Below are 26,233 nucleotides of genomic sequence, written 5' to 3' on the forward strand. Positions count from 1 at the left end.
GTGATGGCGAGGCGGCCTCTATGGTGGGGTCTCTGGGGACCATCGACCCCGATACTACTGCTCCTTCTCCTCTCTTTGTTCCCCTTTAGCCGGGAGGAGCTGGGGGGTGGCGGGGACCAGGGCTGGAACTCAGGGGTAGCTGCCGCTACCGGGTCAAGAGCGCAGATCGGCGGTGGAGCCGTAGCTCTTTGTCCCGAGTCGCCTGGGGCTTGGGAGGATGGAGAGCCTGGTCTGGGAGTCAGGGAGCCTGTCTTCATGCGGCTCCGAGTGGGTAGGCAAAGCGCCCGGAACGGTCGAGGACTCGCTGAGCAGCCAAACACGGAGGTGGTGGTTCAGGCTTTGGGCAGTCGTGAGCAAGAGACAGGACAGGGACCAGGATATCTGTTATGTTGGCACCCAGAGATCTCCTCTTGTGGGCGAACAGGGCCTTTGCGAAGAGGTAGTCTGCCGCCAGAGACTCTGTCCCCAGAGGATTCGGATCTGGGAAACAGCTCTCCCCATCCTTTGGACCTTCTGGCTCAGCCTGATGGCTCCAAGCCAGTGTCCTTCCAGCGCAATGCTAGGAGAGGCATCCGCAAAAGAGTGGAAGCCCTGCGCTGCTGCGGGGAGCTGTGGGCGCCAGGACGCAAGGGTCAGAGCGAGAGAGCCGCGACGTCCCGAACTGAGAGGGGACCCCCTAGACGGGACTGCCTCCCCGGCTCTGTTGGATCTGGCCTCGGGGAAGATTCAGCACCGCGTGTGGTGAGGACAGCTCCTACGTTGGGTTCAGCACCCCGCGAGTCTCGGACAGCTCCAGAGCGCATGCGCTCCCGAGGTCTCTTGAGCCGCCGTTTCCTCCCGCAGCACCCCGGGCCGCGCCCTCCCGGGCTCCCGACAGGTCGTGAAGCCAGGCGAATACTCTCAACGAACCAAGCTCGTCCCCGTCGAGCCGCAAACCGCCACCCGCAGTTCCCACAATACAACTACCAGACGCTGGTACCTGAAAATGAGGCAGCGGGCACAGCGGTGCTTCGCGTGGTGGCGCAGGACCCGGACGCGGGCGAGGCCGGGCGCCTAGTCTACTCGCTGGCTGCGCTCATGAACAGCCGCTCGTTGGAGCTCTTCAGCATCGACCCTCAGAGCGGCCTCATCCGCACCGCTGCTGCTCTGGACCGAGAGAGTATGGAACGCCACTACCTTCGTGTGACGGCGCAGGACCACGGCTCACCACGCCTCTCGGCCACCACCATGGTGGCCGTGACAGTAGCCGACCGCAACGACCACGCGCCAGTGTTTGAACAAGCACAGTATCGGGAAACACTTCGTGAGAATGTGGAAGAAGGTTACCCCATCCTGCAGTTGCGTGCCACGGACGGCGATGCGCCACCTAACGCTAACTTGCGCTACCGCTTCGTGGGGACACCAGCTGCGCGCACCGCCGCCGCCGCCTTCGAGATTGATCCACGTTCAGGACTCATCAGCACCAGCGGACGCGTGGACCGCGAATACATGGAAAGCTACGAGCTGGTGGTGGAGGCTAGTGACCAGGGCCAGGAACCTGGGCCACGTTCAGCCACCGTGAGAGTGCACATAACTGTCCTGGATGAAAACGATAACGCGCCTCAGTTCAGCGAGAAGCGCTATGTGGCGCAGGTGCGTGAGGACGTGCGCCCCCACACGGTGGTGCTACGTGTCACCGCCACCGACCAGGACAAGGACGCCAATGGTTTGGTGCACTATAACATCATCAGTGGCAACAGCCGTGGCCATTTTGCCATCGACAGCCTCACAGGTGAGATCCAGGTGGTGGCACCTCTGGACTTTGAGGCAGAGAGAGAGTATGCTTTGCGTATCCGGGCACAAGATGCAGGCCGGCCACCCTTATCCAACAACACAGGCCTGGCAAGCATCCAGGTGGTAGACATCAATGATCATACTCCTATCTTTGTCAGCACACCCTTTCAGGTCTCTGTTCTGGAAAATGCACCCCTGGGCCACTCAGTCATCCACATACAGGCGGTGGATGCAGACCATGGGGAGAATGCCAGATTGGAGTATTCCCTAACTGGTGTGGCACCAGACACACCCTTTGTGATAAACAGCGCCACTGGCTGGGTCTCTGTGAGTGGTCCCCTGGACCGTGAGTCCGTGGAACATTATTTCTTTGGTGTGGAGGCCCGAGACCATGGCTCACCTCCATTGTCTGCCTCAGCCAGTGTCACAGTAACTGTGTTGGATGTTAATGACAATCGGCCTGAGTTCACCATGAAAGAGTACCACCTTCGACTGAATGAGGATGCAGCTGTGGGCACCAGTGTGGTCACTGTAACTGCAGTAGATCGTGATGCCAACAGTGCCATCAGCTACCAAATTACAGGTGGCAACACCCGGAATCGTTTTGCCATCAGCACTCAGGGTGGTGTGGGTCTGGTGACATTGGCTCTGCCATTGGATTACAAGCAGGAACGCTACTTCAAGTTGGTGCTTACTGCATCTGATCGTGCCCTTCATGATCTCTGCTATGTGCATATCAACATCACAGATGCCAACACTCACAGGCCTGTCTTTCAAAGTGCTCACTACTCAGTGAGTATGAATGAGGATCGGCCAGTGGGTAGCACTGTGGTAGTCATCAGTGCCTCTGATGATGATGTGGGAGAAAATGCTCGTATCACCTATCTTCTGGAAGATAACCTGCCCCAGTTCCGTATTGATGCAGACACAGGGGCCATTACTCTACAAGCTCCACTGGACTATGAGGATCAAGTGACATATACGCTGGCCATTACTGCTCGGGACAATGGTATCCCACAGAAAGCAGATACCACATATGTGGAGGTAATGGTCAATGATGTGAATGACAATGCTCCACAGTTCGTGGCCTCACACTATACGGGCTTGGTCTCCGAGGATGCGCCACCTTTCACTAGTGTCCTGCAGATATCAGCCACTGACCGGGATGCTCATGCCAATGGTCGGGTTCAATACACTTTCCAGAATGGGGAAGACGGGGATGGAGATTTTACCATTGAGCCCACTTCTGGCATTGTTAGGACTGTGAGGCGGCTGGACCGGGAGGCGGTGCCAGTGTATGAATTGACTGCCTATGCAGTGGACCGTGGTGTGCCCCCACTGCGGACTCCAGTCAGTATTCAAGTGACTGTACAAGATGTGAATGACAATGCACCTGTCTTTCCCGCTGAGGAGTTTGAAGTGCGGGTGAAGGAGAACAGCATTGTGGGTTCAGTGGTGGCTCAGATCACTGCAATGGACCCTGATGAAGGCCCCAATGCCCACATAATGTACCAGATTGTGGAAGGGAATATTCCTGAGTTGTTCCAAATGGACATCTTCTCTGGAGAGCTGACAGCACTCATTGACCTGGATTATGAGGCTCGCCAGGAGTATGTGATTGTGGTGCAGGCCACATCTGCACCTCTCGTCAGCCGGGCCACTGTACATGTCCGCCTAGTTGACCAGAATGATAATAGCCCTGTGCTCAACAACTTCCAGATCCTTTTCAACAACTATGTTTCCAACCGTTCCGACACTTTCCCCTCGGGCATCATTGGGCGCATCCCAGCTTATGACCCTGATGTTTCTGACCATCTCTTCTACTCTTTTGAGCGTGGCAATGAGCTGCAGCTCCTGGTGGTTAACCAGACCAGTGGGGAACTGAGACTCAGCCGAAAGCTGGACAACAACCGCCCACTGGTGGCCTCCATGCTGGTAACTGTAACAGGTGAGGCGTGGGGGGTGAGCAAGTGACCTAATGATCCTAACCTGTCAAGGCTCAACCTAAAGAGGGATTCAATAAGGCACTTCAAACCAAAGAGCAATTTCCAAGCCTTCCAGAATCTCAAGTGTTGAGTTCCTGTACCCAGTAAGAACTTCCATACATCTCAGAGATTCATCTTGGGTCTTGAATATTCTCTCAGAATCCTGGAAATTATAAAGCAAATAAGAGACTCCATGAGGACCATAAATCCCATATGGATTGTCCCTCTCTCCCTAGAGGGGTGGCAGAGGTCCTAGATGATGCTCTGGAGTTTCTAAGCAAAGCCAGAATATTAGTTCATCCATACCATGCCCATGTGTAGATAAAGGTTACTTTGGATCTAGTTTGACCTTCACCCCATCTGCAGGGAAAGGAGACCAGTATTTCAGGGGTCAGGAACAGCAGCTTATTGTGACAGCCTCAGGCAGGGAGTAGCTCCACAGAGGCCTGGCTGCTGCCCAAAGGGCAGTCCAAGGCCATGCACTTTGAGAAAATGTCCAGAGGTCCAACTGCCTTGTTTCCTCAGGCTTTCACAGCCCCTTCTCTTATAGAAGGGATTGGGTAGAAAAAGCTCTTGAGGTTCTCCCAGAGGCTCCAGAGGTTTGGAGATAGGCTTCTGTGTCTCCATCCTGGAGCTGGGACTTCTGGCACTGCCAGAGAAGGTATGACCTTCATTTATTCTCAATTTGCTCAACAACCAATCTTTCCTGACCACCTAACATGTGCTAGGATCTGAGGAAAACACCAGTAAGGTAAATAAAACCTCACCTTCATTTCTGAGGATGGACATTGAAACAGGACTCAAGTCTAGAATTGGGCAGCTTTTGAACACAAGCATGCGAAGAATGCAGTGTGGGTGTATGTCAGGGTCCATGATAATCCTGGAGCTTGCTGATCCTGGGTTCTGGAGAATGGTATTGAGTGTTCACTGGCCCAGGGTCTGTTCTAGTACCATGGGAGAGCAATTTACTGACCAGGGTAATCCTTGACTGCCCCCCCCCCCGACCCCTTGTTTTCTGTAGATGTTTTGCTGGTTCTGCTATACTGGGGGAAGGTGGGGAGCTAGGAATGAGTGTTGAGTGGTCCTGGTTTCTTTTTGTGTCCTGAGTGGGGATAGCCTATTAATCGTGATGACTAGTGAGTGTGAGTTACTGAGCACTTAGGGAACTTCTTGAGTGTTCATAGAAAGACTCATACAATTATGGGAGTAGGAATGGTGCAGACCCCAGAGCTAAAGGCCAGACCTCAGCTGGGTGAACTTCTGGCTTAGGCCCATCCTTGTGTTGGGGTTGGAGGGAGGAAGCAGAAGCAACTTGTTGGTACCTTGATGCTAGGGGAGGTCATAGTTACTAGCCCCAGACTCACTTGTGCCCTATTGGGGGTCAGCCTGTTGACTCAGAGATCTGGGCAATCACTGGTCCCAGCCGTCTTATGTCCCAGGGAGAGAGGCAGCTGCTGATCCCAGGCTTAAGGTTGCCCTTGCCTCTGTCTGCAGATGGCCTGCACAGTGTCACAGCACAGTGTGTGCTGCGTGTGGTCATCATCACGGAGGAGCTGCTGGCCAACAGCTTGACTGTGCGCCTGGAGAACATGTGGCAAGAGCGCTTCCTGTCACCACTGCTGGGCCATTTTCTTGAAGGCGTGGCTGCAGTGCTCGCCACACCTACCGAAGACGTCTTCATCTTCAACATCCAGAACGACACGGATGTGGGGGGCACCGTGCTCAACGTGAGCTTCTCGGCGCTGGCACCGCGTGGCGCTGGGGCAAGTACTGCGGCGCCCTGGTTCAGCTCTGAGGAACTGCAGGAGCAACTGTACGTACGCCGCGCTGCGCTGGCGGCCCGCTCGCTTCTCGACGTGCTGCCCTTTGACGACAACGTGTGCCTGCGCGAGCCCTGTGAGAACTACATGAAATGCGTGTCGGTGCTCCGCTTCGACTCCTCTGCGCCCTTTCTATCCTCGGCCTCCACGCTCTTCCGACCCATCCAGCCCATCGCCGGCCTGCGCTGCCGCTGCCCACCTGGCTTCACCGGCGACTTCTGCGAGACTGAGCTCGACCTCTGCTACTCAAACCCTTGTAGGAATGGCGGCGCGTGCGCGCGGCGCGAGGGAGGCTACACCTGCGTGTGCAGGCCGCGCTTCACAGGTAAGTCCGGCGCGGGGGTAGGGGCGGACCGGGAGCGGGGCTGCTGGCGGGCCAGTCCGAGGGCTGGGGCCGGGCCGGGACTGGGTGAAGCTCTCGCAGATCTCAGGGCTGGGACTATGGGAGGCCACTGGGACCCCTTAGAGGTGAGGTGAGACCTCTGAACCCAGCGGATAGAAAGCCTAAAGCCCTAGGCTAGGTGAGCTGAGAAGAAGGGGGCGTGGCGTGGGCGTGGCGACGGAGTGTAGGCTAACCTGGGGCGGAGCTAGACCGAATGAGGCGTGGCCATAGGCAGGTCGACCATTCAGAGGCCTGGGGACGCGGCCCTGAAGCACGCGGCCTCTGGAGTGGCCCACTCGAGCCACTCGAGCCGCTGGACCTGTTCGATCGTGGGCGGGGCGTGGGAGGGGCGTCCTCTGACCTGTCCTACCCCGCAGGGGAAGACTGCGAGCTGGATACCGAGGCTGGTCGCTGCGTGCCTGGCGTCTGCCGCAATGGAGGCACCTGCACCGACACGCCGAGTGGCGGCTTCCGCTGCCAGTGCCCGGCGGGCGGCGCATTCGAGGGCCCGCGCTGTGAGGTGGCGGCACGCTCCTTCCCTCCTAGTTCGTTCGTCATGTTCCGCGGCCTGCGGCAGCGCTTCCACCTCACACTGTCCCTCTCGTAGGTGCCCGCCCCGTGTCACTGCACGCCTCCCTGCTGTCCCTACCTAACGTGACCCAGACTCAGATTGTTAACTGCCGTGTCCTTACTTCCGCGCCGGACACTGCCCCCTCCCCCTGACCCCTGCTGTGGTGTCTTGGAAGAGCCGCTGAGCTGACTGGCATCTAATCCCCTCTTCTTTGGCCCAGTTTGGGCTGGTTCCCGAATGGAGGGTGTGAGGTCAGTTCTGTTCCTGATGCTCCCCTTCCCACCTCCCCCAGGTTTGCAACAGTGCAGTCCTGTGGGCTACTCTTCTACAACGGGCGGCTGAATGAGAAGCATGATTTTCTGGCCCTGGAGCTTGTGGCTGGCCAAGTTCGGCTTACGTATTCCACGGGTGGGTGCTCCTGTGGATGTATGTGACAGTGGATGCATGAATGCCTGGGATGGCTGGAAGATTCAATGCATGAGTCCCCTGAGGTGTCCCACACTGTGCACCTGAACATACACTTGAGTGCCTAACACAACAGTGAGGACCAGGTTCTGTGGAATGGACTAGGCCAATCCCTATGGGAAGGTCCATCTCTCCAAGAAGTGTGTGTTTCTCCTATCTGGACAAGGACACTGTAGTCCAGCCAGTCTGGGCATCAGGGGATATACTGATTTGATTAATCTAGTAGAATGTTCAAGTAGCTGTACTCCACATGCATATCCCCCACAGGTGAATCCAATACAGTGGTCAGCCCCACAGTTCCAGGGGGTCTGAGTGATGGACAGTGGCATACAGTGCATCTGAGATACTACAACAAGGTGGGCACCATCCCAGCACAGTGTATGGGCAGGGTGTGGAGGTGTGTCAGGATTTTGAGTTCTCAGGAATTTCCATAGGGGCATTGTTGATTGGTGTGCCTGCTCTTTAGCCCCGGACAGATGCCCTAGGGGGTGCTCAGGGCCCTTCGAAGGACAAGGTGGCTGTGTTGAGTGTGGATGACTGCAATATGGCTGTGGCTCTGCAGTTTGGTGCCGAGATTGGCAACTACTCATGTGCAGCTGCTGGTGTACAAACAAGCTCCAAGAAGTGAGGCCCCCACCCCTGATCCCCATGTTCTCTGCCTACCAGAGTCCACCTTAACCCTTCACATAGCCAGCCAAACTTCCTTTCCCCAAACGGGCAGTTCAAAGATCCTGGAAACCTACTCAGCCTAGCTCCAATCCTCTATTCTACCTGTGGCTTCTGGCTTCTACCTAGTCCTCAGAAACAGTCTCTAGGCATTCAGTCCTCCAAAATCTCCACACTCCGAGTCTGTAATGTCACACATTGCTTCTAGTCCCTTAATCTCACAAGTAGTTCCTCAGACCATTGAGTCTGCTGATCCCTCAGTTCCTCTTCTCTATTTCCTACCCCAGCCACCTAAATGTCTCATACCTCAACATAGCTCTCAGGTCCCCATCTTTCCCCATCCCATCATGGTCTTGCCTTTGAACTCCCACAACTGAAGTTAGATCCTAATTCGTTCCCCAGTCTGGCCTTATCCTCTTCACTTAATCACCTTTCCTTTAGTCCTGTCCCCTACTTCCTGTGGCCCCCAAGAGTAACCCTATTCTGGCTCCAGTCCCACCAATGACCCAGGCTCCTGACCTCCAGGTCCCTGGACCTGACAGGCCCTCTGCTCTTGGGGGGTGTCCCCAACCTTCCTGAGAACTTCCCCGTGTCTCACAAAGACTTCACTGGTTGTATGCGAGACCTGCACATTGATGGCCGCCGAGTGGACATGGCAGCCTTTGTTGCAAACAATGGCACTGTGGCAGGTAGGCCCAAAGCTCCCACTTATCCCATTTGTGACCCTGTTTCTATCATAAGGAGGTGGAGGGCTGCATGGGGTGATCCATATAAGGCCTCAATCCAGTTCCTTTTGATGGCAAGCACCATACTATAGTCCAGCCTTTAGGGCCTTGTTCCTACTTCTTGAAAACATGAGATTGAAATCATGTTTACTCTCTACCCCTCTGGACCCCCAACATCCTGCTTAGCACTCATGCCCCTCACCCAATGTTTTCATCTCTTCCTTATCCCTTTCTCTCCCAGGCTGTCAGGCCAGGTTGCACTTTTGTGACTCAGGCCCCTGCAAGAACAGTGGTATCTGCTCAGAGCGCTGGGGTGGCTTCAGCTGTGACTGCCCTGTAGGCTTTGGTGGCAAAGATTGTCGTCTCAGTGAGTGGGCATCATGGGGCAAGAGGACTGACTGTACAGGGTAAATAAGCTCTGTTCTTAAAATGGAACTTATAACCTTATTTCTTTTATCTCCTCAGCAATGGCCCATCCCTACCATTTCCATGGCAATGGCACACTGAGTTGGAACTTTGGTGATGACATGGTTGTTTCTGTGCCATGGTACCTGGGACTGGCATTTCGTACACGGGGGACAGAAGGGGTCTTGATGCAAGTGCAGTTTGGGCCACATAGCATACTCCTCTGCCAGGTGTGTCTGTTCTTCCAATCCTTCCGTATACCCTCTCTGTTAATCTCTGATGCCTCCAGCAACTGGGTTTGGGCCTGGTCATGTAACATAGTTCTCTATTAGGTGTCTTAACCACACTGGACTCTGCTATGGACCTTTGACTTTGACTCTTTTCCCTACCATAATGTCCTCTGCATGTACAGGGAACAAGCATAGCTCTCTCTCTCTCTCTTTCTCTCTCTCTCTCTCTCTCTCTCTCTCTCCCTCTCATCTTTTTGAGACAGGGTCTCCCTGTAGCCTCAGCTGCCTGGAACTCACTATGTAGACCAGGCTGGCCTGGAACTCACAGAGATCCGCCTGCCTCTGCCTCCCGAGTGCTGGGATTAAAGGCATGTGCCACCACACCCGGTTTATAGCTCTTTTATAACTATCAAGCCATGACCCCAGATTCTGTCTTTACCCCAACCCATGATATTCCCTGGCACAGTGTACCACATGTGCCTTTGCCTCTACTGTTCTGAACTCATATTCCTGATCTCTTAGCCCTCTGTTCTCATCACCCAGCCTCAGCTCAATTCAAGGCTTTAACCCCAAGGCTATGCATTTCTGCCTACAGCTAGATCGGGGGTTCCTGTCCGTGACACTAACCAGGGGCTCGGGCCATGCTGCTCACCTCCTGTTGGACCAGGTGACTGTCAGTGATGGCCGGTGGCATGATCTGCGGCTGGAGTTGCAGGAGGAACCAGGTGGCCGAAGGGGCCATCATGTCTTTATGGTCTCACTGGACTTCAGCCTCTTCCAGGTCTGACCTCTGACCCAGGGTAGTCTGTTCTCAGCCTTCCAACTAGACCTTATTTGATCCTATCTCTAGTCCAGCACATCTCCACTCCTCCACCATACCAAATCTGAAGTTCTCCCATGCATTTGCTTTGATCCCACTCCACTAGCCAGGTTGGTCTACTGTCAGGTCTCCCTTATTATGTCAGGGAGGCTACCCAGATTTCTGACCTGATCTTGGAGACCCCTGTAGCCAAAACTTTGCCTGATTCCTGAAAGCCTCTTCTGGACTCAGCCCTAAAATCTCCCCACCCCAAGTCAAAATCATGGAATTTCAGGAGATGGCTCAGTGGACAAAGTACTTGCTATGAAAGTGTGAAGGCCAGGGTTTGGAACCTCAAAAGCCATGTAAAATCTGGGAAGGCATGGAAGCCACCTGTAATTCCAGCACTCAGGAGGCAGAGGCAGGGAATCCCTTTGGCAACCTGAGTAGTTAGACTCTGGGTTTAGCAAGCTCAGTAAATAAAGTGGAGAGTGATCAAGGAAGGCACCCAATGTCAATTTCAGGCCTCCACATGCACATGTACACATATGTGTACCCATATACATATGAATATGCATACACACATACACACATACCCCATACATATGGCCCAGCAAAAGATCATGGAATTTTCAGGTTGGCTGTGGGTCTAGGAGGGAAGGGCCTGTCTTAGTTAAGTTAGTTTAGCCCTTAACTAAAACTTTTCTATTACATATCAACCATGGTTCTTTATATTTGAGAGCAGCTCAACCATTTCCCTAGTACAGGGGGACAAAGCATGGTCATACAGATTCTGGGATATGGTAGGAGTTCATTAAGTACCCCCTACTTCAGTGCTGACCACCCCCCTTTTTCAGGACACCATGGCAGTGGGGAATGAGCTGCATGGTCTGAAGGTAAAGCAACTCCACGTGGGAGGCCTGCCCTACAGCAGTAAGGAGGAGGTTCCTCGGGGTCTGGTCGGCTGTGTCCAGGTGTGGATTAGCATGAGAATACGATGTGGGGTCATTAGGGGCCTGAAAAGCAGCATTCAAGTAGATGTTGGCATGGAAAGGGGGCTAGATGACCTAGAGCAATAAGAGACAAATCAGATCTTTCTGTGGTGGTGGGTGAGAGACTGGCTTAGGTCATCAAGAATCATTAGGAATCTGTGAAAGAAACAGCACAATTAGGGCTACTATAGGGGGCCTGAGTGGGAATGTTTGAACGAGAGGCCTTGAGTTTTGTGGAGGGCAGAGGGGACTGCAGGTCAGGAATCATTAGACTGGGTAGCTAGTTCTGTAGGACTGCCTTGAATGTGTCTCACCCCTTGCTGACTGTGTTCATAGGGGGTGTGGCTTGGCTCTACACCCTTGGGGTCCCCAGCCCTGCTATCCCCCAGCCACCAACTGAATGTGGAGCCTGGCTGTGTTGTGACCAATGCTTGTGCATCTGGGCCCTGTCCACCTCATGCTGATTGCAAAGACCTCTGGCAGACCTTTTCCTGCACCTGTTGGCCAGGTGGGCATTAAGAGAGTAGGGGAAGGAGCAGGGGCTCATGGAGATAACTCAGGGACAGGAGGGTCTTGAGGGGGGTAGGAACTGAAAGAGCTAGGCCCCTGCTTCTTTCCATGCTCTTTGACCAGTGTCCTGAGCTTCCTGACCCAACCTGCAGGTTACTACGGCCCAGGCTGTGTGGATGCCTGCCTCTTGAACCCTTGTCAAAACCAGGGATCTTGCCGACACCTACCAGGAGCCCCCTATGGCTATACCTGTGACTGTGCAGGTGGCTATTTTGGTCACCACTGTGAGCACAGGTGAGAGGCTGGGGACTGAGATGATGGAAAGACCTCGTGAGAACCGGGAGGGTCATTGAACTCTCATGGAGGCACTTTACTTCATCTCATTCCCAGGATGGACCAGCAGTGCCCTCGGGGCTGGTGGGGAAGCCCGACCTGTGGCCCCTGCAACTGTGATGTTCACAAGGGCTTTGACCCCAACTGCAACAAGACAAATGGGCAGTGTCACTGCAAGGTTTGCCTGACCCTGACCCTTGACATTTTAACCTTCCCTTGGATACCATCCATGATTCTTGTCCAGCTTGCTGACCTCTGTTACCTGACTTGGGCCCTAACCTCTTTTTTTGTTGTTGTTAATATTTTATTATTTTTATTTTATGAATATGAATGTATTACCTGCACGTAGGTAGGTGTAACCATGTAGTGCAATGCCTGTGGAGGTCAGAAGAGAGCGTTGGATACCCTGGAGCTGGAGTTACAGACAGTTGTTAGCTACTATGTGGGTGCTGGGAATCGGACCCAGGTCCTCTGCAAGAGCAGTCAGTGCGCTTAACCATTGAGGCATCTCTACAACCCCCTGTTGTTTGTTTTTTTGAGACAAGGTCTCACTGTGTAGCCCCGACTGGCCTGGAACTTGCTATGTAGACCAGGCTGGCCTCTAACTCACAAAGATCTGCCTGCCACTGCTTCCCAAGTGCTGGAATTAAAGACATGCTGGTCCTAACCTCTTAACTTGTGTTCTACAGCCTAGTTGCCACCTCTCATCCTTGACTCCTAAGCCCTTCCTGTCTTCATCTGGGGCCTGTCTTCCTTCTGACCTATGAGCCCTATTTTTTTTTTTTTAACTTTTGCCCTTCATTCCACTCATTCTCAAAAACCTTAACTTAAGACCCTTTCCTTAAGCCCTGACCTCTGACTTCAGGTTCCTGATCCATCCCCAAACAGGAGTTCCATTATCGACCACAGGGCAGTGACTCATGCCTTCCATGTGACTGCTACCCTGTGGGTTCCACCTCTCGCTCATGTGCACCCCACAGTGGCCAGTGCCCCTGCCGCCCAGGAGCCCTTGGCCGCCAATGCAACAGCTGTGACAGCCCCTTTGCAGAGGTGACAGCCAGTGGCTGCAGAGGTAAGCAAGTTCCCTCCAGCTCTACTTGTAGAGCACTGCTACTGCTAAAGAATCAGTGGCACTCTTGACTCTAAGAGGTAGAGGATTCTGGAAAGCTTTTCCTAAGGGAGACCTATTATACCCAGGGAATCCCACAATTTACTGCACAAATTTTGCTGACTTGTTATAGAATCTACCAGACCAGCTCTTGAGAAGCCAGTAGGGGAGTGGTAGGCTATGGGTCTGAGGGTAGGGGTCGTAGAGGAGTAGTAGGTATGATTGTCTCTTGCCTTAGACCCTGGCCACCTGGCTCAGCACTTCCTCTCTCCCTAGTACTCTATGATGCCTGCCCCAAGTCCCTGAGATCTGGAGTGTGGTGGCCTCAGACTAAGTTTGGTGTTTTGGCCACAGTGCCCTGTCCTCGGGGGGCCTTGGGTAAGTAAATAGTAGGTAGGGTTGTTTTAGAGGGCAGGGAAAGGTCTGTTTTCTTATTGTTAGAGCCATCTCTTTTCCCAAGATGGGTGGTCTTAGATCTGTAAAGAGATGGGAGTGGGGTGGAGGTCGATGTGGGCCCCTTTCTACTTCCTAGGGGCTCTGGCTCCCTTCCTATACTCTCATTAAGCCTCCATCTGTTTCTCTTGGCTTCTGGGAAGGATTGCGGGGTGCAGGTAAGGGGTACGTGTTTGCTCAGGTGCGCTGCCCCCTCCCACTTCCAGAGCTTTTGCTGATCCCTCCTGCTGCTTAAGGCCCTTGCAGACCCCTCCCTGCTGTCTGAGCTCTCTAAAATGCACTCCTAACTGCCTGAAGTCCCTGGAGGTCCCTTCCTGTTATCTGAGGACCTTGGGGATATTTTCTGATGCCCGAGGTCCTCAGAGATCCCTTCCTATCACCTGAGGACCCTTCACACCCTACTCCACTTCCTAAGAGCCTTGCAGACTCTTTCCTTCCTGAGGTCCTTGCAGGCCTCTCCCTACTGGTCAGAGTCATCCACCAGCTTCTCCTTGCTGTCTGAGGGTCCCTCAGAACCCTCCCTGCTGCTTGAGGTCTCTGCAGTGGCTGGACAGAGATCGTCTGTGTATGCATGCCCACATGTGTGTCCTGCTGTGCCTGTGCATGAGTCTGTGAGTCTGTCTTGAGGGGATGGGTTCTGAATTTAAGTTAGGGTCACTTTTGTTGGTGGTTACAACTCATTCAACTTCTATCCCAGCCTCATAGCAAAGTCACTATTGGGGTAGTTAAAACTTGGGTGAGAACCCCACCCCTGTCTAACTTAGGTCACATGATACTACTGGACAACCTTGTCTATGTCAGCATGTTTGTATATGTACAAGAGAACATTGTGTGTGTGTGTTTGTTTGTCCACAGATCTGTATATGCAGCTATGAACATTGGCATATGTGTGAATTTTGACCTGTCTGTCCAAGTCCATATGCGTGCATGTGTGTGTGTGTGTGTGTGTGTGAGAGAGAGAGAGAGAGAGAGAGAGAGAGAGAGAGAGAGAGAGAGAGAGACTAGCTCATCCTTGTATCCTTGTGCTCTACTTTATGTGGTTGGTGGTAAGGATTGTTCCCAGACCCCTCAGAAGTTGACCAACAAGCAGCTGGAACCCACCTGGGTTTAGACTGGAGCATCCAGGCATCTAGCTATAGATGCTTATCACTGTGGCCTCTACCTTAGGGCTCCCTATGGGATAGAAGAGGGTGTTGTGGTCACCTATCAATAAAGGTATCCAGGCTCTAGGCCTGATCAGGGATTACCTGCCCGTAGGTGCTGCAGTACGGCTATGTGATGAGGACCAGGGTTGGTTGGAGCCTGACCTCTTCAACTGTACCTCACCTGCCTTTCGAGAGCTTAGTCTGCTGGTGAGACTACCCATACTTTGCCCTGTACCCCAGATCTTCAGCCCTTTGCTGGGCCTGAAATATACCCTAGCTCTTAACCTCTTGGGCTTTGCCCTTTAATGTCTAAGCCTTTTTCCCTGTAAGACTTTAAGACTTTTGAGAAAGGCCTACAGGACCACAGAGCAACCACTGCCATTCTTGACTTGGCAGTTGGATGGCCTAGAGCTGAACAAGACAGCACTGGATACTGTGGAGGCCAAGAAGCTGGCTCAGCGGCTGCGGGAGGTGACAGGCCAGACTGACCACTACTTTAGCCAAGATGTCCGAGTTACTGCCCGCCTGCTGGCCTACTTGCTGGCTTTTGAGAGCCATCAGCAGGGCTTTGGGCTGACAGCCACACAAGATGCCCACTTCAATGAGGTGGGACTGTGCTCCAGTATTCCCTATTCTATGGCTCTGACCTCTAGCTCCATAGCTCTGCTCTCCAGCCCCCTAGCCCTTGAAGGTACTGGGATTTCACCCTTTCCTGTCCTTTCCAATCCTGCCCTCTTGCCTCTTGTGTCCCCTCTGATATCTGGATAGACCCTTCATGTCTGCCCTTTCATTATATTGTCTCCATCTGGGTTAGCCCAGCTCCATTTTCATCATTCTAGAATCTGCTATGGGCCGGCTCTGCATTGCTTGCTCCAGAGACAGGGGACTTATGGGCAGCCCTGGGGCAGCGGGCCCCTGGAGGTTCCCCAGGCAGTGCAGGGCTGGTGCGGCATCTGGAGGAGTATGCAGCCACACTCGCAAGAAATATGGAACTCACATACCTGAATCCTGTTGGACTAGTGACGCCCAATATCAGTGAGTGGTGAATGGGACAGGATAAGGGCAGGGGAATTTCTGGGGCTGGTGCTACTGGTGCCATAATTTACTGGTGCCATCATTAGTGACAGGAGGTGATGCCACAACCCCTCTCCTCCAGCACTTTTTAAGGGCAGGTCCTGCAGTGACAACATCGGAAAATGGCTTGTGAAGCTCGTATATAAGATGGGGATAGGTAAGAATGTAACCCTTGGCATGGGCAGGAGGTTCTTGATGGGTCCACGTCTCTTTCTCCTGGGCAGTGCTCAGCATTGACCGCATGGAGCATCCCGGTTCAACTCGGGGGGCCCGTCGTTACCCCCGCTACCACAGCAACCTTTTTCGGGGCCAGGATGCCTGGGATCCTCATACGCATGTGCTTCTGCCTTCTCAGTCCCCACAGCCATCCCCATCTGAAGGTAAGGGCCTTTGGGTGACCTCTGGGCCTGGGCCTGTCTCTTTATCTCCCTCCAGGGCCTGATATCACTTCACCCTCCTACCAATTCTTCCCTTGCCAGACTTCCTGAACCTCAGAGCTCCTATGTGAGACCCTCCTGGGTCTACCCTCCATGTATACTTTGTCATACCCTCAACTTACCAGGTCTTCTCCTCTTCTCCCATTCCCAGAACTTCAATATCCCTTCATGTCCCCTGCATTCTCAACTCCCAGTTTCTGGATTTATATGCAAGATATCCCATTTGGGTTCAGAGCTAGGTCTATGGGTGCTCAGGCTGAGAGGTCACTGTGATTCCTTCCTTTCTCATGGCAGTTCTGCCCACAAGCAGCAACACAGAAAACTCTACGGCCTCCAGTGTGGTCCCCCCACCTACTGCCATGGAGCCTGAGCCTGAGCCTAGGATCTCCATTGTCATTCTCCTTGTGTACCGCACCTTGGGAGGGTTGCTCCCTGCCCAGTTTCAGGCTGAGCGCCGTGGTGCCAGGTACCATACTTAGAACTGTTCCTAATCCCCTCATCCCCAAGTTTTCTGTAAGCTTCTACTCCACTCAGCACTCTCATTCTTGATGGGAAGATGAGGAGATCCACAGGTAAATGGAGACACTTGTGCACAGCTCCAGGGAGCCCACCCAAGCTGTGTTCCATGTAAATTTTTCTTGGAGTTGTAGAGAGTAACAGAGGTACAGGCTAACAGACAAAGCCACAGATGGGGACTGTGTCACACACACACAGGAAGGGTACATGAGCCAGGTACAGATAGGCCAACTAGTTGATAGAGAAAGGCAAAGACAGATTGGTTGGGAAGTGAGATGGTGATGGGAGGAGGGAAAGTTTGAGACAGTCATATACCATTTAGAGCTGCTCAGGCCTCAGACTCCAGTCTGTATAGTGAGTCTGAAGGCCCTGGCATCCAGCAGAGACTGGCTAATGTTCTAAAAAACAGCATCTGCTTTGCAGGGATCCCAGACACTGGTCAGCCATAGCAAGTGGTATGAAGATAGGGAGAGGTAGGCAATCAATCTTGGGTAAACAGTGTCTAAGACCAGATGGATGTTTTCTTAGGCTCCCCCAGAACCCTGTTATGAACTCCCCAGTGGTCAGCGTGGCTGTGTTCCATGGACGCAACTTCCTAAGGGGTATCCTGGAGTCCCCAATCAACCTTGAGTTCCGCCTACTACAGACAGCAAATCGGAGCAAGGCGATCTGCGTGCAGTGGGATCCACCTGGCCCGTGAGGACCCCACTCTAGAAACCCTTTGTCCCCATTAGATTCTGGGAGGCCAACTGATTTTCCCAGCCTTTCCCTGAGGCCCCTATTTTGCCTCTGTGCAACTAGGCCCATGAGAATGCTGTTTCCTAACTCCAGGCACCCTTACCCCATCCTACCATCTCACAAATCTCTGCCTGCAATGGGGTACGCCCTGGAGGGAAAGGTGGATCTAATTTTCCTGTGGCTACAGGGCAGACCAGCATGGTATGTGGACAGCAAGGGACTGCGAGCTGGTACACAGGAATGGGTCCCATGCACGGTGTCGCTGTAGCCGGACGGGCACTTTTGGAGTCCTTATGGATGCCTCTCCCCGTGAGGTGGGGCTGTGTTCAGTATCCCAAGGACATGGGAAGTGGAAGGGGCAGGGAGGTTCTCCCTAGCACCCCAGTGACCATCCTTAACTCCACAGAGGCTGGAGGGCGATCTGGAGCTGCTGGCTGTATTCACCCATGTGGTTATAGCAGTGTCAGTGGCTGCATTAGTACTGACTGCTGCTGTCCTGCTGAGCCTGCGCAGCCTCAAGTCCAATGTGCGTGGGATCCATGCCAATGTGGCTGCTGCCCTGGGTGTGGCAGAGCTCCTCTTCCTGCTTGGGATCCACAGGACCCACAACCAGGTGCAGAGTCAGGGCTAGGGAAGCTGTGTCCCAATGACTCCACCTTTCCTTGGAAGGTCTGGGGCTAAAGCTCAGGGTACAAGATCAGGGATACTCAGGTTGAATCAGGGTTTGGGGCAGGATGCTGAGATAAGATGCTGTTGTTTGCCAGATGTGGTGGCTCACGCCTTTAATTCTCGTACTTGGGAGACAGAGGCAGGCAAATTTCTGTGAGTTTAAGGCCAACCTGGTCTACGTAGTGAGTTCCAGGCCGGCCAGTGCTACATAGTGAGACCATGTCTCAACCCCCTCCCCCAAAATGCTATTGTTTAGGGGTCAGCAGTGGAAAGCAGGTGTCTGGGGTTGAGTCAAATGTGGGGTGGACAGGAGAGGTCCTGACACCTGCTACCCGGTCCTGCCTTCAGCTGCTGTGCACTGCAGTCGCCATCCTCCTGCATTACTTCTTCCTCAGCACCTTTGCGTGGCTCCTGGTGCAGGGCCTCCACCTCTACCGCATGCAGGTTGAGCCTCGAAATGTGGATCGTGGTGCCATGCGCTTCTACCATGCCCTGGGCTGGGGCGTCCCAGCTGTGCTGCTGGGTGAGGCCTTGCACATTCAGGGCTATGATCCCCAACCTCTGTCATATAGTCTGATCCTTGACTATGTCCCAAATCCCTATCATGACCCTCCCCCTGCCAACTTCAGCCCCCATGCCATCTCCTTAGGGAGGATCCTACTTGCTCTCCCATTTCCTTCCTATGTGTGTGGGGGCAGGGGGCACTTCAGAATTTAGAACATACCTCTTTGGTCCTACCCCTTCTCTCTCCAAAGGCCTTGCTGTTGGCCTGGACCCAGAAGGCTATGGGAACCCTGACTTCTGCTGGATCTCCATCCATGAACCTCTCATCTGGAGTTTTGCTGGCCCTATTGTCCTTGTCATTGTGGTGAGTATCTGGCACTTGATGCCAACCTGTGTATTTCATTCTTAGGAGTGAGGGAGGTAACTTGTAGCAAGTGTGGTGGCGTGCCAGTTGGTGGTGCACAGGTATCCTGAGCTGCTTTCATCTCTTGTCACAGAGTGAACTCCCACTCAGTTGGCATGAAGGTGTGAAGGACATGGGTCAGGGGTTTGGCCCCTCTTCCTTCCTCTGTCCCTCTACATTTCTCTGTGTCTCTATCACAATCTCTTTTGGCTTTTCTGTCTTTTCCATCACTGGCTTTTCTTCTGATCCTTAAGGTCTTTGTCTCTTTTGTGTCTAATTCATATTCTCTCTCTCTCTCTCTCTCTCTCTCTCTCTCTCTCTCTCTCTGGTTCTGGTAGTCTCAGTCTCTCTGTTCCCATCTCTCAGTCTCTTATTGCCTCTTTCTTTTCCCCCCGGCCCCACATGTTGGCTGTGGGTCTAGATGAACGGGACCATGTTTCTCCTCACTGCCCGCACATCCTGCTCTGTAGGGCAGAGGGAGGCCAAGAAGACCTCTGTGCTGTGAGTTGCCTAGTTGAGGGAAGTAGGGGTCCTTAGGATGGCAGACCCCCCTCCTGGGTGGAGTGTGGTTCCCCTTAGCATACCTGGTGGAGGTTGGGCTCCAAATTCTGCATGAAGGGATGAAGTCATTCCTGCCTTGGCCTGTGGTCTCTCTGGTGCTTTTGCCATATTCTAGCCCTACATTTGCTTCCACTCAGCTGTCTCTTGATCTCCTGGGTCTCCCCGAAGTCTTCTGTGGCTTGAGTAACTCACTTTTTCCCCCTGCCCTGTATGTTTCTGCCTATTGTCTGTTTTCTCCTATGGCTATCTTACTCCACTTTATTTTCCATGTCTGTTCATGGTTCCCTGAGTGCCCTCTTGGTTCTTTGTGTGATGTCCTATCTTCTTAATGTCCTCCTGGGACTTTCATGTTCCCATGTGAAGTGTTTATCTTTCTTGTCCCCTGTGTGTCCTCCTGTATCTCCTACATAAACCCTGCTTGACCCTGGCATGTCCTCCTCTGTCTTCCCATGTCCTCACAGCAGGACCCTTCGCAGCTCCTTTCTTCTCCTTCTACTGGTCAGTGCCTCCTGGCTCTTTGGCCTCCTGGCAGTCAATCACAGCATACTGGCCTTCCACTACCTCCATGCTGGACTCTGTGGCCTCCAGGTACCTCTGTTGTCCTTCTCCTACCCCAGACCCTGATGGGACTTCAGCAGGCTCAGCTCAGCCCCGCCCTAGGCATGACATTACCACCATTCCTAGAGCTTATTCTGACTGAATGACTATTACCAGGCTGGCTGCTAACCCCAAAACAGATGCTGGCCCTAGCTGCTGACCCCATGCCTAGAGCTGACTCTCAGCTAGATACTAACATTGGGCTAGGTGCTGATCCTGGCCTTCACCAATACTGTGGCTTCTGACACCTTGCTGATCCCCACTAACCATCTCTAACTCTAGAGACTCCTGCCATTCAGCCTTCTCATACTAGCTTCTCATACTAGCTCTGCACCCCTTAGACCTCTCACTGGCTTACACTAACCTGCAATAACTGATGCCCCTTTCCTTGCTGACCCACAGGGACCTCTATTGGCCCCTGATTGACCCCCTATTGGCAATATTCTGATGGTATATCCTTTCTGATCTCTCAGTGTCCTTCACTGACCCACACTGACACTTACTGATCCACAGGGCCTGGCTGTACTGCTTCTCTTCTGTGTCCTGAATGCAGATGCTCGGGCTGCCTGGACACCAGTCTGTTTAGGCAAGAAGCCAGCACCCGAGGAGATAAGGCCAGCACCTGGGACGGTGAGAGGCTGCCAGGGCTGGAGGTGGAGGATGGGAGCTCTGGTGAGGGATGGAAGCCCTGGGGAGCCCCATGCTTGAGGCTTCTTCAGGACTAGCTCATACCCCTCTCCTGCCTGCCTCCCGCCAGGGGTCTGGGGCCTACAACAACACAGCCCTCTTTGAGGAGAGTGGCCTTATCCGCATCACTCTTGGTGCCTCCACCGTCTCCTCAGTGAGCAGTGCCCGATCTGGCCGGACCCAGGACCAGGACAGCCAGCGGGGCCGCAGCTACCTCAGGTAAGTGGCCACATATGGCTTAGACTAGTCCCTTCACCAGGAGTTGACAATACCAGGTCCTAGGGAGGGTGGCTCTATCATCTCTGCCACCTGGAGTCTTGCTGCTGCCACTGCCCAGATGCCTTCTAACATACCCAGGGACACCCTCAGCCATTCCATATGCAGCTGGCCATGTACTCAAAAGCACCCCAGCTTCCAGAGCACCCTGTCACATTCTTCTTTGATCGGGGCTCCTGCATTTCCAGGGACAATGTTCTGGTTCGACATGGCTCGACTGCTGACCACACTGACCACAGTCTCCAGGCTCATGCTGGTCCCACTGACCTGGATGTGGCCATGTTCCATCGAGATGCTGGTGGAGTTGGAGCCCTGGGTTAGGGAGGAGGGAGGCAAGGGTGTCTTTCTGATCTCCCTTCTGCCCCAAACTGGGAGCAGTGACTGATCAGGTGGGACAAGCTCCTCTTAGGTCACTGTCTCAGGAGGCACCTGCCCAGCCAGCCCTCATTGTTCCAACCACTCCTAACCCAGTTCACCCTGATAAGTCCAAGCCTTTCTGTTCCTAACCTCCCTCCAAGCTCCACCAGGTCCCCACCTTAACCCCTTTGTACCCGTCTCTAGACCCTCAGCTCCAGGCCCTTTCCTTATCCCCCAAGTCCCCTGCCTCTCCAAACTACTGCTGTACCTTCCTCCTGACCTTCCCAACTCTAGGTGCAGACTCTGACTCTGACAGTGACCTGTCCTTGGAGGAAGAGAGGAGTCTATCCATTCCATCTTCAGAAAGTGAGGACAATGGCCGGACTCGAGGGCGTTTCCAGCGTCCACTCCGTCGGGCAGCCCAGAGTGAGAGGCTCCTTGCCCACCCCAAAGGTGATAGGAGCCCTCTGATCCCATGAATGATCAAGGGGCATCCATGTTTCACTTAGTTGTGAACCTTGCTATCTCCCCAGGATTCCTGAGCCTGACCCATTGGGAGCCTCTGGGGGCATCATTGGGACCCTGTGCATTGTTCCCATCCCCATCCAGATTTATAGTAGTGCTTGGGGATCTAGGAGCAGTCTGGACAATGATGATGAGGTCAGGATATTATAGAGTGACATGTTGTCCCTCCAACCTCCTGGCTTCGCTGTGAGTTGAGGTTTATTGTTGTCTTCTTGGCTTCTCTGCCATCAGACTCTCGTCTCTTCTATCTACTTCTAGTTAAGGATGAGAACTTATCAGTAAGCCTTCCTCCAGTGGCTCCATTGATCTGGAGAGAGACATCCATCTGTTCCTATTTCTTTTGGTTGTGAGCCTGAGCCTTTAACAACTGTGCCAGCTCTTCAGCCCCCTATTTCTTTTAAAAAACATTTTTATTTATTATATGTACATGCATATGTCTAAGTGGGTACATGTGTGCCTCAGTGTGCCTGTGGAAGTTAGAGGACAACTTGCAGGAGTCAGTTCTCCCCTTCCACCATGTGGGTCCTGGGGATTAAACCCAGGTTGTCAGGCTTGGCAGCAAGTGCCTTTACTTGCTGAGCCATCTTGCTGGCCTTCCTGTTCTTATTTCTGTCCAGTGAGAATGGCCAGGTTTTGAAGGGTCATTAGGGCCACAGGTCACTGAGTCTAAATCACAGGGGTCAGGAAACACTAGAATCAAGCCAGAGGCTCCTGTAACCTGCCCTGGCTCCACAGATGTGGATGGCAATGACCTCCTGTCCTACTGGCCTGCCCTGGGAGAGTGTGAGGCAGCACCCTGTGCTCTGCAAGCATGGGGCTCTGAAAGGCGCCTGGGGCTGGACACCAACAAAGATGCAACCAACAACAACCAGCCAGATCTGGCCCTGACCAGTGGGGATGAAACCTCTCTGGGTCGTGCCCAACACCAGAGGAAAGGTATGATCCCTGACCTTTGACCTGGACTGCAGGAGCCTTGAAGGCTGCTCAGGTCCAAACCCATGGGGGTTCAGCTTCCTGGTCCCAAATAGGGTAATCCTCTTGCTCTGATCTGGCAGGTTCTTATTCTTCTACTCTGTTTCATGGTCCCCAGGGATTGCCCCATCCTGAACCATGGAGCTCCTGCCCCCGTCAATGCTCTGGCTTGTACCCCTGGGACTTTAGAGGCCATTCTTCCCTGTTTCCCCACTCAGCTTTGTAAGACCATAGAAGCTGTTGTCCCTTAGAGTCCAGAGCTCCTGCATTGGTCTAGAAAAATTTGTCTCTTACTCTGGTTATAGGAGCCCTGAGGTTGTCCCTGTACCAACACAAGAGGTTTCTGCCCTGAGTCTTGCATCACAGAAACCCTAGGGACTCCTCCTGCCCCAACCCAAGGGATTTCTACTCCTTCGACCCAGACCTACCTTTCCAGGACCAACCGTTATCCCTCTTCTGACTTCACTGGGAAGTCTGCCCTCACCCTGCACCACCTGCACTGCCCTGGCTTGACCTAGAGAATTACTGTCTCCTCACTCTGACTCTTGCTCCACTGACTGTCTGGGATCTCTGGAATTGCCCCTGCTCTTCCCAAGGGCTTTCTCCTTCCAATTCTGTAACAGGATCCCAGGAGCTGTCACTTCCCTAGCTAGAACTGGGGATTCCAGCCTGCCCTTTGACACATACCCTGTCCCCCATTCTCTTCCTCCCATAGGCATCCTGAAGAATAGGCTGCAGTACCCACTGGTGCCCCAAACCCGAGGCACTCCTGAGCTGTCCTGGTGCCGTGCAGCCACCTTGGGCCACCGTGCTGTGCCAGCTGCCTCCTATGGTCGCATCTATGCAGGCACTGGCACAGGCAGCCTTTCACAGCCAGCCAGCCGCTACTCCTCTCGAGAACAGCTGGACTTGCTCCTAAGGCGTCAACTGAGCCGGGAGCGGCTAGAGGAGGTTCCTGCCCCTGCTCTACATCCCCTGAGCCGGCCAGGGTCCCAGGAACACCTGGATGTTGCCCCAATCCGCCTGAAGCCCAGAGATAGGGGCAGCACCCTACCACGGAGGCAGCCACCCCGGGAGTACCCTGGTGCCATGGCTGGTCGCTTCGGGTCACGGGATGCATTGGACTTAGGGGCACCCCGAGAGTGGTTGAGCACACTGCCCCCACCCCGCCGCAATCGGGACCTTGACCCACAGCATCCGCCTCTGCCCCTATCCCCACAGCTGCAACTCTCAAGGGACCCTCTCTTGCCATCCCGGCCTCTGGACTCTCTGTCTAGGAGCTCGAACTCTAGGGAGCAGCTGGATCAGGTGCCTAGTCGGCACCCCTCACGGGAGGCCCTTGGACCCACCCCACAGCTTCTCAGAGCCAGGGAGGACCCAGCCAGTGGCCCTAGCCATGGCCCCTCCACAGAGCAACTGGATATTCTATCCTCTATCCTTGCCTCTTTCAACTCCTCGGCCCTCTCTTCAGTGCAGTCCTCAAGCACACCCTCGGGCCCTCATACCACTGCCACACCTTCTGCCACAGCCTCTGCACTTGGGCCCTCCACACCTCGATCAGCCACATCCCACAGCATCTCGGAATTGTCTCCAGACTCAGAGTAAGCAGGGCTCAGTCACCTGTTCCCAGTCTCATTAGTTTAGGGGAACTTCCTGTGTACCCCACCCTAGGTTCCACCACAGGATGGGGTGGGGGTTGGCAGACAGGTGTGAGCTACACCAGACTCAACATAGCCAGGGGGCCACAGGATGGGGACAAATCTGGCAGTAAATGGGACTATGACTAGCCAGGACTTGCTGGCTATATGATTAGGGCCACCTTCCCCTTCCTCACTCATCCCAGATAAGTAGCCCAAAGGAAGGGGCAGGCAGGAGTCAAGACCCAGAACTGCAAAATAATGTGGCATTTGTAAGAGGCATTGAGGAGAGGAAGTCTTGCCTGAGAGGTCATAAAGGATAGAAGGGTATACAAGATTGGGGTTGGGGATTTAGCTCAGTGGTAGAGTGCTTGCCTAGCAAATGCAAAGCCCTGGGTTCGGTCCTCAGCTCTGAAAAAAAAGAAGGGTATACAAGACTGAGAGCTAACTTTGAGGATAAATCATCCATTCATTGCTGTATTCCATCAGTATTAAGTTCCTCTTATCAGTGGGCACTGTGGTGTGAGGCCTGGTACATGTGGGGTACATGTGGGGCTGAGAATGTCAGAGACACTTAGAAGTAACTGGATATACAGGAATCCAAGGAGGAATGGGGGGGATCAGAGAAGAGCTGTTTCCAGATTCAGTTAGCAGGACTCAGCCATGGAGTTGCCAGGTTTGTAAGCCAATAGGAGAGTTCTTTTTCAAGGAGATACAGGGGACTGGAGAGATGGCTTAGTAATTAAGAGCACTGGCTGCTCTTTCAGAGGACCCAGGTTCAGTTCCCAGCTAACAGCCTTTATAATTCCAGTTCCAGGTGAACTGACACCCTCTTATGGCCTCCATGGCTGCACTTACATACATGCAGGCAAACCAGTTGTACACATTAAATTAAAAAAAAATATTAAAACAGGGTGTGGTGGTGCATGCCTTTAATCCCAGCACTCAGGAGGCAGAGGCAGGCAGATGGATCTAGCCTGGTCTACATAGCGAGTTCCAGGTCAGCTGGGGCTACAGGGAGACCCTGTTTATTCAAAAAAATAAAATAAAATAAAAAATTTTAAAAAGGGAGAAGCTGCTAGCTCAGGTTCTGGGCTATATCTGTAGGATGAGAGATGACTGTGAAGGAAAGGGACTTCAGAGGGTGGGGCAGGGGACAAGAGGACTGAACAGGACTATGTTGGGAAACAGGATTTTGGGGAACCTGGAGCTTTGGAGCGATGCTTAGGGGTAGAGAGGAGAGAGATAACCCACTTGGGTCCCCCCTGAAGTCTGGCCTTGGGGTCTGGCTGTGTAGCAGAAGTGCCAGGGCACCGAGCAGGAACTCGGGCTGGAGTCACATGGAATGTGAGTTCTGTCTCTCATCTGCTGTGACATTGGCACAGTACAAGCTGCTCTGAGTCAGCATCTTCATCTGTAGAAGGGGTCTATAGAAACAAACTCTTTGAGATATGGATATTTGTGACACATCTGTCTCACAAATGGTGACTTGCTAAGAGACCTCGGCAGCCAAGCAGCCTTGCTGATGAGTCTCGGGAGTAGAGGTCCAGAAGGGACGTGCAAAGGACTCAGAACCCTGGAGTGGGCATGAAGGGGCTGTGGGCTGAGAGGCAAAGGTTCTCTCAGCCATGACCCTTAATTTCTACATTCAACTTGACAGAGTTCCCAGAAGTGAGGGTCATTCCTGAGGGGCTGGCAAGCTGGTGAGGAGCAGCCAAGGGCAGCAGAAGATTTCGGCTGCCAGAAGAGACTTTGGGTTGATCTCAAGGCAGCCTTCTTCAAGTTCTCCCCTCAACTCTCTCATTGCAGTGCAGTGCAGTGCGGAGGTCCCATGCGCATCTGTGAGCATGCGTGTGACAGGTGCAGAGGGTGGGAACTGAGGGGAGGACTTTTATACATTTTGTACCTTTGTAACCAG

At 53.5% G+C, this 26,233-nt stretch overlaps 1 protein-coding gene across 4 annotated transcripts; it reads left to right on the forward strand.

The window, feature by feature from the left end:
• Positions 1-26,233, forward strand: Celsr3 (cadherin EGF LAG seven-pass G-type receptor 3). 4 transcript variants are annotated; one of them, XM_008853237.2, is made up of 36 exons: positions 1-3,721; positions 5,253-5,903; positions 6,338-6,563; positions 6,824-6,939; positions 7,264-7,352; positions 7,463-7,620; positions 8,188-8,351; positions 8,629-8,754; positions 8,853-9,022; positions 9,618-9,803; positions 10,679-10,795; positions 11,150-11,321; positions 11,476-11,617; positions 11,714-11,834; positions 12,545-12,728; positions 13,041-13,142; positions 13,361-13,375; positions 14,475-14,569; positions 14,759-14,968; positions 15,202-15,397; positions 15,661-15,816; positions 16,168-16,339; positions 16,918-17,085; positions 17,315-17,441; positions 17,534-17,740; positions 18,145-18,319; positions 18,552-18,664; positions 19,125-19,204; positions 19,726-19,852; positions 20,375-20,491; positions 20,619-20,767; positions 21,013-21,122; positions 21,476-21,634; positions 22,442-22,642; positions 23,394-24,279; positions 25,976-26,233. In XM_008853237.2, the coding sequence occupies exons 1-36, from the start codon at positions 4-6 to the stop codon at positions 26,001-26,003; spliced, it is 9,933 nt and encodes a 3,310-aa protein (XP_008851459.1). In that variant the 5' UTR covers positions 1-3; the 3' UTR covers positions 26,004-26,233. The 4 variants fall into 4 exon arrangements, with proteins under 4 accessions (XP_008851459.1, XP_017658689.1, XP_029412048.1 ...); XM_017803200.2 differs by having other exon boundaries at positions 19,729-19,852; XM_029556188.1 differs by lacking the exon at positions 13,361-13,375.

This window comes from Nannospalax galili, unplaced genomic scaffold (genome assembly GCF_000622305.1).
Source record: "Nannospalax galili isolate Female #2095 unplaced genomic scaffold, S.galili_v1.0 scaffold786, whole genome shotgun sequence".
NCBI classification, from domain to species: Eukaryota; Metazoa; Chordata; class Mammalia; order Rodentia; family Spalacidae; genus Nannospalax; species Nannospalax galili.